This window comes from Lactuca virosa, chromosome 1 (genome assembly GCF_052849685.1).
Source record: "Lactuca virosa cultivar CGN04683 chromosome 1, Lactuca_virosa_CGN04683_v6, whole genome shotgun sequence".
NCBI lineage: Eukaryota > Viridiplantae > Streptophyta > Magnoliopsida > Asterales > Asteraceae > Lactuca > Lactuca virosa.
The window spans coordinates 171,088,779-171,102,595 of NC_136426.1; the positions used below are offsets into that span (position 1 = coordinate 171,088,779).

A 13,817-nucleotide genomic window follows, 5' to 3' on the forward strand; every position below is an offset into this window, starting at 1 on the left:
AAATTAGTAGACAATCACATGAATTAATCATGCTCCACCAGTGTTTGGTTCATCTGTGTGACAACCCGAAATCTCTGTTTGTAAGTCAGCTCGATCAATAGAAAGTCAGACTTGTTTCTGCTTCGGTTTTACAGTGTTTAGGATCAGTTTGAGAGTTTTTATGCCTAGTACACTCAAGGACTGTGTGTTAGGAAGTGTTAGCTTGAGTTCGTTGGGTTACATTCGAGCTGGAAACATCATCTAGGGATGTTCATGGCCGCAAACTAGGTTCACGGCTGTAAACCCATGTTGGGCCGTGAACCCCTCTCCATATATATATATATATATATATATATATATATATATATATATATATATATATATATATATATATATATATATATATATATATATTTCCTTCATTTTTCCTCATTTCTTCCCTCCTTGGCCGAAAACTCCTCAAGACTCATCCAACAAAAGCTCTCTTTTCACCCCACAAACGTAAGTAATTAATCCATTTTCACTTGTTATTCATCTTATTCATGTAAAGTGCTTCATATTCATCCATTGATTCATCACTTTCATCTCCATCTTTATGATCTTGAAGAGTTCACGGCCGTGAACCCTTCATAGATGGGTCGTAAACCCTTCAAGTGTTCATGAGTGGGTCGTGAACCCTTCATGTGTTCATGGGCCGTGAACACATCTTGGGCCGTGAACCTATGGTGGTTGGCCGTGAACTCGTTTTTGTCCCTCATTTTTCAGTTCTAACACTTCATTGTAAGTGTTTCTTACATTCTAAGGTTGTTTCCTATGCTTGTTAGTTGTTATAGACACTAATTGTAGGCCTATACATGTTAATATGTGCTTAATAGGATCGTATTGTGCTCGGGACCTCACTTAGCATACCAAGTATCCTATCGTTGTCGTTCATCCAAGTCACTCATAATCAGGTGAGTTCATACCCCTACATTTTCCGAGCTTTTAATGTTTTAAGGGGGGGGGGGGGGGGGGGATACAAGTAAAACACAAGAAATCGGCGTTTAAAAATATAATGTAGTTATTATATTTCCTTATCATTAACACACTTTTGAACACATAACTTGCTAAATATGAATCTTGAACAGAGTCACCATTTTCATAAAGATACATGTTAATAATAAAAAAGGGTTTTCATAGTTTTATTCATGAATTCGTTTAGAGAACTACATTGTGAGACACGACTTCTGGGAAGTCTACTCCTTAGGAACCAGAGTCTCCTGGAGGGAGAGCGTACGTTTGTGTATAGATCTATACGGGACTGACAATCCCGCACCCTGACTATTAGCTACAGTCAACCGAGGGTGACAAACGTCATTTCAGTTTTCGACGTCCGAAGTACGTCGTATTGGTTATCGTCCATTAGCATGGTTATAAGAACTTACAGGGGAAACAACGACTCGTTCACATAATAATATACTTAAAAATCAATCATCAGGGTTAATAACTAGGGGATTACTTATTATATGCATCAGGATTATATGAAATTAACATCCGACATGCAGTGGGATGTGTGACTTCCGCCTCATTCCCTGTTCCTTGTTTGGTTGTGGGCTTAGGTCAGAATCACCCAATCGATTGTCTGTTCGATTTAAATTTCTATAATTCGTATGTACTAAGTGATCACAGGAGGATATTAACAACACTTTCAGTTTACAAGACAATACATTTTCGACTAGTCATATTTTAAGTAATAAAACTATTATACATTACTGGCGGTAGCCAGGGTTTTCAATCAGAACAATGCATAAACAACATAAGTATGGTAAATACTTGTACTCTTCAGTTTTAGAACAGTTAATTCAATAACTTACACTTAGGAAAAATATAGGATTTTCCAGGATGAACATCGGTACTTTACAAACAATTGGTTTATTATTTAAGTAACGAATATTCAGTATTACTTCTATAATTCCTTAGCTTATGCTTTCGGGTTACGTATGAAGAATATCCGATAGACTGTGGAATGTGTGGTTTCCGCCTCACTCCCGGTTCCTTTTTTGGTTGTGGGTTTAGGGCAGATCCACACATTTAACTATCTGTTCGATATTGGTTTCACTACTAGAAAAACAGCCTTTTACGATGCGCAATTAATGACACACACTGATAGAGGACGCGCATTTGTGCGGGCCTTAAAAATTAATGTCAGTTTTCCAAAATTTGAAGGATAGAAGACACTCATTTTTGCGCGCCCTAACATTAGTGTCCAAAAAAAAAAAAAACACGGAGCGCACCTATCATATGAAGTGTGTCGTGTAAGGGTGTCGTTTTATATTTTTTAGGAAGCGCGTTCTCCAGTTTTTTAATAGACTACGGGGGGAATGAAATCCCAAAAAAAATTAAACACCCCGCCTCTTTTTCTCCTTCTAAAATCCTCTACCAAATTAAGAACCCTAAAATAGACTAAACACATTTTCGATCATTCCTCTTCGATCAACCCAATCGATCGAACATACCAACAGCTTATCTCCTACTAATACTCTCCTCTTCCTATTCATTCTCCAAATTTGATTTCTCTCTTCCTCCCTCAAATCCCCCAAATCAGTGATGTCTTGTAATCTTATTCCTCCCTAAAATCGACGTACGTTATATAATTCGAGCAATTTTTCTTAATGCATCAGATTATCGTATAGTTAGAGCTAGTTGTCTTCTGTTGCATCGTAGTTCTAGCCAAGAACAGTCAATCTCGTCTTCTTCTTCTCGTCAAACAGGTATTCTTCATCTCATATTTCTGGCATTAGGGCTCTTTGGTTGGCGTCATTCTTTTGTTACTGATTCCATATCTGTGTTCCCAAGTAGAAAAGCTTCTCATATGCAAACTGGCCCAACATAAGGCCCGCTTGCAACTGGATCTAACCCGACTGGACCCGGCGTCTGCATCTCAACGGCCAAACCCACAGTTATCGTAATCGCCGCACCAACAAAATGGCAGCAGGATCCGATTCCGATTCTGCACCCCCCCTCCGCCAACAGCTTCTCGTCCGCCGCTAAGGACGGCATGACGGTGGAGGAGTGCGAGACTATGATCCAAAGAAGCCTTAGAAGTAATTCCGCATAACTTTTTCAGATTCTTAGTGTTTAGGGTTTATAAGTTTTTTATTATTTTTGCATCGTAATCACTGAATCCGCCATAAATATCATCTCCATCGGTGAAGTTTTTACGGGAGCATTTGGAGAAAAGTGGATGTAATATCGAGTTCAAGTCCATCGATTTATTTGTTGGTGTTGCTTCAATCTTAGGTCAGAGAATTGAAATGGATCTGACTGAAGAGATCGAAAACGAAGGTGGCATATGGGTTTTGGAGCAGAAGATCGATCAGCCAATGGACGAAGAAGCTGGTAGGCTCAAGAATATGTACAGAGAAAAGGTAACTTTATGCCACTTTCTTTTTCTCAACGCTTTTGCTTTTTGGGGTTAATCTCTCTCATGAATACAGCTTTCGTAGATTCTATTAATTTTCTTTTCCATATGGGTCAATCTTGTTTCTGTTTTCGTCATTCCTTTTTCTTGTAGTCAGCAGGTTGATTATGGATTCAACTCAACTTTTCTTTTTTTCTTGTTGTATAAAAGGAACAAAACTATTCACAGACTTTTGACTTTGATTGTGTTTGTTGATGCAGAAATTCTCAGTTATATTACTTCTTTGTCTTGCATTTCAAAGTCTTGGAGTTGTGTATGGAGATTTGGGAACTTCTCCCCTATACGTATTCTACAATTAATACATTTCCTAAAGGAATTGATAATACAGAGGATGTTATCAGGGAACTTTCCTTGATCATATACTCTCTTACTCTTGTGTCACTCATTACATATGTTTTTATCGTCTGTCGTGCAAATGACAATGGTCAAGGTACCTATTTCTCTACTTTTATTTACTTATTTATCTATCTTTTATCATCTTTCGGTTTATTATGTAATAATTTAAACACTATTGTTTGTTTAGTTTTAAATCGCACCATTATGACATGCTATATATATATATATATATATATATATATATATATATATATATATATATATTTTCATGAGGCATAGTAACAATGACCATTGACATATAACATTGTTCCACATCATATTGTTGGTTAGAAGGCCTTGTTGTGGTCCCCACATGCTTGCCCTAGTGGTAAAAGGGGTAACCTACACACAATCTTCCTTTTATCAGTTTTGTAGAGATGTTTTTATGACTCAAAAACCACAAATGCCTTATCATATTTCGTTTGTTGCATAAAAGAAGGTGTGTAAGTACGTGTATTTCTCACTGAATCTGCTTGTTTCCACTTTCTGGACTTCAAATCATCAATCTGCATTGATCTTGATGGATCAATGGTATTCACTAACAGATTCCTTCTTTGTCTTTGTCTAATCCAAGTGATATCTTTCATTTCAGATTCCTTCTCCGATCCGCTTCTCCCCTCTCCTACTCCCACTTGTTCCTGTTCCACCCATAGAGAGCATTGGTATCCCAAGTGAATGTCTTTTGCTGAAGAAAATGTTTGATCATGAGTTAGAGGTATTTTAATTTTAATCATAATATATATATATATATATATATATATATATATATATATATATATATATATATATATATATATATATATATATATTAATATATAATAATAAAAAATTCAGATATGAAAGTAGGTTTTGTCTAAATGTGTATGTAGGCTCCAAGGACATCGTGTGCAAGTTTAGTTAAAGGGAGGTCACAAGCTAATGCAGTTGCTCAACAAGCATTGATTGCGCATTGGTAGAGTATTGTTAAAGGCCTTGATAGTTATTCGAAGACAATGAAAGCTAACTTTGTAAGTTTTATAATCTTTTAAACTGATTCTTTTATAAAAAATTAAAAATTACTTGACTGTTTATGGATTTTTACTTTTTTAGGTACCTCCATTTTTGGTGTGCAAAGTATTCACACAGATATTCTAGTTCATCAACGTTTAGCTATTCAACAGGTAAATTGCATAAAATATGTTTATATTGTATATCAACTTATTTTTTTTTACAAAAATGCTGATGATTATATATTTTTTTTTGGTGGAAGTCTTTTGTTGAGACGTGAGTGCTGCTCGTTTAGTAATGGTGAATATGTGAAGTCAGGATTGGCTGAATTAGAACAATGGTGCTGTTATGCAACTGAGGAAGTAAGAACTTTTTATATCTTTATATATTTAAATTTTTTTTTTTTATTTTGTAGTAAATAATATTTGATTTATTTACAGTATGCGGGGACCGCATGGGATGAGTTGAAGCATATCAGACAAGCAGTTGGATTCTTGTTTATACATCAAAAGCCTAAGAAGACTTTGAATGAAATTACCAATGAACTTTGTCCCGTAAGCAAATTTATTTTAATAGTAATAAATATTTTAATTCCGTTTTTCTCTTTTATTATATTCAAGATTGTGCATTTTTGTCATTTATGCAGGTGCTTAACATACAACAGCTATACAGAATCAGCACCATGTATTGGGATGACAAATACGGGACCCACAGTGTTTCATCAGAAGTAAGTTACTACTCACATAACAAATATGAATTCCATCTCATAAAAAACTTAAATCCTAAGGGTGTTTTCGTAATTAGGTCATTTCAAATATGAGAGTCATGATGACAGAGGACTCAAACAATGCAGTCAGCAGCTCATTCTGGTTAGATGACGACTCCAGGTAAATATCTCAAAACTTGTAAAATCTTTTCAGGGGCAAAATCGTCTAAAATGGGGATATTTATTTGTGTATGATGCAGCATACCGTTCTCTGTGGATGACATCTTAAAGTCTATGCCACAAGTAGACATAGGAGAACCTCCACCTTTGATACGCGAAAATTCAGGTTTTGTGTTTTTACATCAAAGGGCAGAATGATTGATGTTTGAATAGTATAGAATATCTCTATTCAAACATGTGTATACAGAATTACAGTCAGTCTTTTTTTTGGTATGTTGATACTCTTTTTTTGTTGTTTTTTTATTCCTGGGCAGTTTGGGTGTTTTATTATTAGTGTCTGGGGTCCAATTTATTTTGTTGGCTTCCTTTGATCCTTTTGGGGTGGGGTTAAAAGGGGGAATTTATTGATTTTTAGATGATGATATGGCAATGTTGCCAAAAGTGTGTTTTAAATGGGAGGGTGGATTAGGGTTTTTTATAGTTACAAATTGTTGGGTTACAATTTGTGGTAGTGGTAAGGTAAGGTAAGAAAGAAAAACTGTATAGTTGCATTGTGTAAATCAGTATATGACATGACACCTTCCCTAAATCAGTATATGAAAGTAATTACTTCTCAATAAATAGCCACAATTTCAAACTTCAATGCACCTGGTGTCCCTATTGCTGATATGGAGTTTCTTGACCTTTGCAGTGGTGAACAAGAGGTAATTAAGCTAGATTTGGCCAACTAATTTAATTTAAACACTTTGCATGACACCATTTGCTTTGATTATGTAGGCACTTTTACTTCTCAAGGTATTTCTAATGTCAACATTTGCTTTAACTAATTGGCTAAGTGTATTACTATATAGGAAGAAACCAAAGGTAAATCATCACTTGAATCCCTTACATCTTATTGTAGGAAAAATACACCTACTACGGTTGTTGATAATGAGCAACATTTGTAATTTAGTATTTATGACTTGTGAAGTTGGTTATAAATTTTTGGTGGTTGATTGAACCATTTTCAAGTAGCTGATTCTGGGCATGAATATGTGGAATGTGTTAGGCACAAGCTTGTAGAAGAAGAGTTGACACTGGTTGATGCATCTTCAATTCGTGAGGTTGCAAGGCTTAAAGCTACATGGAGATTGTCAAAGGAGAAATTACTCACGGGTTCCTTTTAATGTTCATGTTTTGTTGTTCTATAATAAATACTAAGCAATATTAGCAATGTATTTCATTAACTTACTATTGGAATGATTATTTGTATTTGACATATTAGTGCAATAAATTATCTTTCTTATTTATTGTATTTTATTTTGTAATATGGCACTTCTAATGTGTTATTTAATTTGAAAATATTAAATCTATCAAAATATACAATTTTTAAAACATTTAAAATTATGACACGCAAAAATATGTGTCGTCTTCCTTTATGACAGGGGTTCCATGATACACATTGCGTGTCATAAACACGCGCGTCGTAAGGTTATGACACGCAAATTCGTGTCGTCTTCATTTATAATAGGGCCTTCCTTGATACGCATTGTGTATCATAACTGCGCGTCGTAAATGCGTGTCATAAACGCGCGTCGTAAATAGACGACGCGCAAAAGCGTGTCGTCTCTCGTTATGACAGGGCCTTCCTTGACACGCATTTGCGCGTCTTCTGAGCGTTTTATGACACGCATCGCGCGTCGTAAAAGGCTGTTTTTCTAGTAGTGTTTATACATAACTAGTATGAACTAAGTAGTTATAGAAGGAATTGGTTAAATCATGCTTTCAATAAGAAAATATTGGATTTTCTGGAGGAACATTATCAATAGATTTCAAAGGACCAATACAGTTAACTTTGTAAGTACTTAGTGAATACTTCAGGGTTATATACATGAAGACCCGACAACCAGTGGAATGTGTGGTCTCCGCCTCATTTCCTGTTCCTTGTTTGGTTGTGGGCTTGGGGCAGAACCACACAATCGACTGTTTGTTCGATCTGGATTGTATATGATTTGTACACACTAAGTACTCGCATGAGGAACTAGTAAGAATCATTTATACTTAACATTTATTACATCAGACAATATAAGGTTTTCTGGAGAAACACAATGCACTTTTCGAAAGAACATAGAACCTGTTTTCTAAAAGAAAACGCTTATGAAGTCACCAGCTTAATGCTGATACTCTTTCAAAACCTACTTGTATTCTCAGGACATAAGTAGACAGGTACACGCACCGGATTCAAGAAGATGGAGCATAGTAACTTCGAGTCTTTACTTGTTATTTTACTTTTGAAGTCAGTATTATATGAATCAAATGTAATGTAAACATTATGCTATTAATACAATGGTTGTTGTTGCTTTGATTACTATTATTCAATTGTTGTGACACTATACATGACGTCCTCCGCCCCCGAACGTTTCCACCGTTCCGGTTTGGGGGTGTGACAGATTGGTATCAGAGCATTGTTTATGGTGAACTCAATATATCAACCAGTAAAATATATACAACTATAAATACAACCGGGCCGGAGTGCTCTGATTAAAAGTATACTTTTAAAATATATGTATTTTTCGAGAAGTATACTAATAAGCATACATATTAAGAACAAGTATCACAATAAGAACAATTAAGAACAAAACAAACAAAAGTATTTAGATGTTGGACACTACAGTCAAACCTACGCAGTTATGTAATCATATCTGAAATAAATATAACCTGATCAACTATATTTATTTGAGATACGACCAACATGTGTTTGGGAGTGATTGTGGTGTTGCAACGAGTCTAAAACTTACCTAACTCTATATACAAAAGATCCCTAGAACAAAACATAAAGGTAAAATACTATAGAAGTATTTTAGGCACTATAACAAACATAAATGAAAAACTAAAAGACCTTTACTGGCAGGTCTATAGCTGCAAAGTGCATGCTTCCAGGGTTATTTATAACTAGGATCTTATAGAGTTAGAATTGGTGATCTTTAATCTACTACCTGTTCCTTGTTTGGTTGTGGTTTTGGAGTAGGATCATCTATTCAAAGGTCTATTTGATATTGGTTATATACAGCTTGCATGCACTAATTGACTATAGGAGGACCCAGTTTGGATCATTAATAACTTCAGAAGAAATGTTTTAATTAATCTTATAATATTCTTTAGACTTTCCAATTCTCGTACGAACAACCTAGATAGAAATAGCTACTCCACTACAACCACCAATAGAGAAGTCAAGGAGGAGCTAGAGAGGATTCATAAAGAGGATTCTTAGAAGGAATCCTTCGAGGAGCCAAATCTTCCATCATAAAGTGGTGGAGATCAGTGATAGAACTCGAAGCATGAACTATCAAGAACAGGATACCACTCACGATGCGCGTTAAGTGGTAGGGCACCATATACGTCACACTAATAATTAACTAACTAATTCAATCTAGTGAGTTAGTGATTACACTGCTCACACTATGTGTCCGGCTTATCGCCTTTATCATATCAACTAGTAACAGTAAACCAGATCCCAGAACTTCATTAAGAGGGTAGTCACTATCAAAAATTCATAAGTCTATGTTGCATAGACCTCTGTTATGAATTGCTCCAAGAGTCAGAACATGATGCACTCATAATTAAGATAACTTCGATTCAGATAACACTCGACTTGTAACCACTAGGGACTTACCCTCGTTTCGTCTTTTAAACTTTATAGCAGACAGATGCCACCGAAGAAGTTGAACAAAAACAGAAACAACACACCACCACCGCCACCCCCTCAATATGACCCGATTGTCTTCCAGGTGGCAGTAACAGCCACAGTGACAGCTGTCATGACTCAAATTTGCGCAAGTGGTACCGGTGGATCGGGTAGTGGTACCAATAGCTCTAACCACGGATACACAAGGGAGTGTTCGTACAAAGATTTCATGACTTGTGGACCCAAATCCTTCGATGGGAGTGGGGGAGTCATCGCTCTAATGCGATGGTTCGAGAAAATAGAATCGATTTTTGAATTGTGTGCGTACCCAGAAGGGAGCAAAGTGAAGTTTGTTGCCTGCACCTTCTTCGACAGAGCCCTTACATGGTGGAATGGCCATGTCAAGTCACTGACTCTTCCAGTGGCAAACGCAATGGGCTGGGTCAATCTAAAAGAAATGATGCTGGAAGAGTACTGCCCGAGGGGCGAAGTACAGAAATTAGAGCAAGAGCTATGGAATCTTACCATGGCAGGCTCAGACATTATAGCATACACCGATAGATTCAGCAATTTGGTTGCACTATGCCCTGGGATGGTTACCCTAGAGAGCAAGAAGGTAGAGAGATACATTTGGGGACTACCTTCTCCAATCCAAGGAAACGTGTTAGCAGCGAAACCTCTTACGTTTGACAGTGCCAAATGTCTGGCTCGAATATTGGTGGATTATGGAATCCGCCAAGGCATAATGGACCCCATTCCTGAGTCAACCAAAGGAGGTGATGATAAACAAAAGTCCGAGAGCAGGAAGAAGAGACAATCAACACAAGAGCCCTCCGATGGACAACAGAGGGGTACGACCTATGCTGCCACAACACCAGCCACTCTAGCACCCGACATTCGTTATGCTGGAACCCTTCCTAAATGTAATAAGTGCAACTTTCATCATACCGAAAAGTTTCGGAAGATGTATTGCAAGAACTGCCTCAGAAGGGGACACACCATCCATTTCTGTAGGGCACCAGCACGACCAATCTCTCAGGTCCCATTTGAGGAAGTAAGTCAGACATGCTACGAATGTGGCGAAACAGGGCACTACAGGAGAGATTGTCCGTTGTCCAGAAATCTTGGTGAAGAGGGAAGAGAGCTAATGATCACTGCAGGAGAGTCTATCCCGGAACCACCTAAGAACAACGGTACGTTTCCCAACTAGACCCTAACTATAATAATTTCTTCCTCGTTTAAGCAAAGCACATAGTTTATGTAGAAACTAAATACTCTTTCTGGTAGGCTATAATGACTTAGTGTAAACATTAGGGCCATATATAATTAAGAACCAATAGACTTAGAGTGCGTTATTCCGCCTTATTTCCTGTTCCTTGTCTGGTTGTGGATTTAGGGCAGAGTCACTCAGTCGACTATCTTATCAATCCTAATTATATATGACTTGTAGGCACCAAGCGATTCTAGAGGGACTGGATAGGGATCATAATATCAAGTATCATTCACTAGAACAATCTTTCAGTTAGTACACACTTAATGCCGTACAAAACATTCGCAGTAGTAATAACAAGGTCAAAACAGAAAGCACTAGAAACATACACACACAGATGCACCTAGTCTAACTGAGTACACACTAACTTAACACATGATCCGACGACGTCATCTCGCCTAGTATAACTGAGTCCACACTATACCAAACCTATGTGTCTCCGAGGAGACCCTTTGCCTTAAACCGACCGAATAACAAAACTCTCGTCACTCATAACGACAAACTAGATGCAAACCTCGAAATTGTCTCTCGCTTCAAACCTCCGAAGTACTCATGCGAGGAGCATGGTATCCTCCCGTAACCTTCCCTATGTATTCCCAGCAGAACTTTGTAAATACCATTCGCGCAGCAAGTCAAGTTCAAGCACAGAGGTTAGGGACAGATACGGTTAGCCTATCAGTGTTAAATGTACACGCGAGGGTGGTATATAATTAAGATTCTACGGACTTAGGATGTGTGTTTCCGCCCTATCTCCTGTTCCTTGTCTGGTTGTGGACCTGGGGCAGAACCACCCATCTGACCGTCTTATCAATCTTAATTATATACGACTTGTGTACACAAGGCGATGATAGATGAACCAGGTATGAGTCCTACCATAAACTTCAGGACAAAGGCTGCTCAGAACCACGAAAGGACATCCTACCAGTTGGATGAACGTGGTCAAGCAAGTCAAACCTACACACTCGCCACAGGTCAGAACAGCAGATCCAACAGTGAGGATCCGCTGAGACACCCAGCGAGGATCTGAATTCACTGAAGAACGAGTACCCGCCTCTTTTCCTTATCCTTAACCAAACACTCGGAATCCGAATTTCGGGACGAAATTCCCTCTATCGGGGGGGATGATGTGACAACCGAAATCTCTATCTGTAAGTCAGCTCGATCAATAGAAAGTCAGACTTGTTTCTGCTTCGGTTTTACTGTGTTTAGGGTCAGTTTGAGAGTTTCTATGCGTAGTACACTCAAGGATTGTGTGTTAGGAAGTGTTAGCTTGAGTTCGTTGAGTTACATTCGAGCCAGAAACATAATCTAGGGATGTTCACGGCCGCAAACTAGGTTCACGGGCGTGAACCCATGTTGGGCCGTGAACCCCTCTCCATATATATATATATATATATATATATATATATATATATATATATATATATATATATATATATATATTTGCTTCATTTTTCCTCATTTCTTCCCTCTTTGGCCGAAAACTCCTCAAGCCCTATCAAGACTCATCCAACAAAAGCTCTCTTTTCACCCAACAAACGTAAGTAATTCATCCCTTTTCACTTGTTATTCATCTTATTCATGTAGAGTGCTTCATATTCATCCATTGGTTCATCACTTTCATCACCATCTTTATGATCTTGAAGAGTTCACGGCGGTGAACCCTTCATAGGGCTGTGAAACCTTCATAGATGGGCCGTAAACCCTTCAAGTGTTCATGAGTGGGCCGTGAACCCTTCATGTGTTCATGGGCCGTGAACACATCTTGGGGCCGTGAACCCATGGTGGTTGGCCTTGAACTCCTTTTTGTCCCTCATTTTCAGTTCTAACACTTCATTGTAAGTATTTCCTACATTCTAAGGTTGTTTCCTATGCTTGTTAGTTGTTATAGACACTAATTGTAGGCCTATACATGTTAATATGTGCTAAATAGGAACGTATTGTTATCGGGACCTCACTTAGCATACCAAGTATCCTATCGTTGTCGTTCATCAAAGTCACTCACAATCAGGTGAGTTCATACCCCTATATTTTCCGAGCTTTTAATGTTTTAAGGGGAGGGGGGGGGATACAAGTAAAACACAAGAAATCGGCGTTTAAAAATATAATGTAGTTATTATATTTCCTTATCATTAACACACTTTTGAACACAGAACTTGCTAAATATTAATCTTGAACAGAGTCACCATTTTCATAAAGATACATGTTAATAATAAAAAGGGGTTTTCATAATTTTATTCGTGAATTCGTTGAGAGAACTACATTGGATTTCTAGAGGAACATTATCAATAGATTTTAAAGGACCAATACAGTTAACTTTGTAAGTACATAGTGAATACTTTAGGGTTATATACATGAAGACCCGACAACCAGTGGAATGTGTGGTCTCCGCCTCATTTCCTGTTCCTTGTTTGGTTGTGGGCTTGGGGCAGAACCACACAATCGATTTTTTGTTCGATCTGGATTGTATATGATTTGTATACACTAAGTACTCGCAGGAGGAAGTAGTAAGAATCATTTATACTTAACATTCATTACATCAGAAAATATAAGGTTTTCTGGAGAAACATAATGCACTTTTCGAAAGAACATAGAACATGTCTTCTAAAACAAAACGCTTATGAACTCACCAGCTTAATGCTGATACTCTTTCAAAACCTACTTGTATTCTCAGGACATTAGTAGACAGGTACACACACCGGATTCACGAAGATGGAGCATAGTAACTTCAAATCTTTACTTGTTATTTTACGTTTGAAGTCAGTATTATATAAATCAAATGTAATGTAAACATTATGCTATTAATACAATGGTTGTTGTTGCTTTGATTACTATTATTCAATTCTTGTGATACTATACATGACGTCCTCCGCACCCGAACGTTTCTGCCGTTCCGGTTCGGGGGTGTGACAATCTGTTCTTCAACTCCGCTTTGTTGTGGTGTTAACCATACATTGTGATGCCTTAATATACCTTCTGTTTTGCAAAAGTTGTCAAATGAATCCTTGCAGAGTCCCACCCATTTTCTATTCTAAGCGACTTGACTGTTGGATTAGGTGTCTAAGCCCATAACTATAATTGGTATAAACTTTAATTTGTAGTAGCACAGTCCTTTTGGGTTGCCCTCAAACCTAGCAATTAGATAGGATGATTTTGGAAAGAGAGGATGATTTATTATTTTATTAGTAAATTGAAA

At 37.4% G+C, this 13,817-nt stretch overlaps 1 protein-coding gene across 1 annotated transcript; it reads left to right on the top strand.

Annotated features, from left to right (window-relative positions):
- Nucleotides 1-4,806: 4,806 nt before the first annotated feature.
- On the top strand, nucleotides 4,807-5,950 carry LOC145123858 (myosin-17-like). The gene is made up of 8 exons (XM_079059064.1): nucleotides 4,807-4,821; nucleotides 4,904-4,918; nucleotides 4,964-4,974; nucleotides 5,064-5,163; nucleotides 5,242-5,355; nucleotides 5,448-5,528; nucleotides 5,606-5,688; nucleotides 5,768-5,950. The coding sequence occupies exons 1-8, from the start codon at nucleotides 4,807-4,809 to the stop codon at nucleotides 5,883-5,885; spliced, it is 537 nt and encodes a 178-aa protein (XP_078915190.1). The 3' UTR covers nucleotides 5,886-5,950.
- The last annotated feature ends 7,867 nt before the right edge of the window (nucleotides 5,951-13,817 follow it).

Bases quoted from the DNA above. Each gene is read 5' to 3' on its own strand.
- LOC145123858 (XM_079059064.1), top strand. The intron at 5,164-5,241 runs GTAAGAACTTTT...ATTTATTTACAG, and splicing joins GCTGTTATGCAACTGAGGAA to TATGCGGGGACCGCATGGGA. The intron at 5,529-5,605 runs GTAAGTTACTAC...TTTCGTAATTAG, and splicing joins CCCACAGTGTTTCATCAGAA to GTCATTTCAAATATGAGAGT.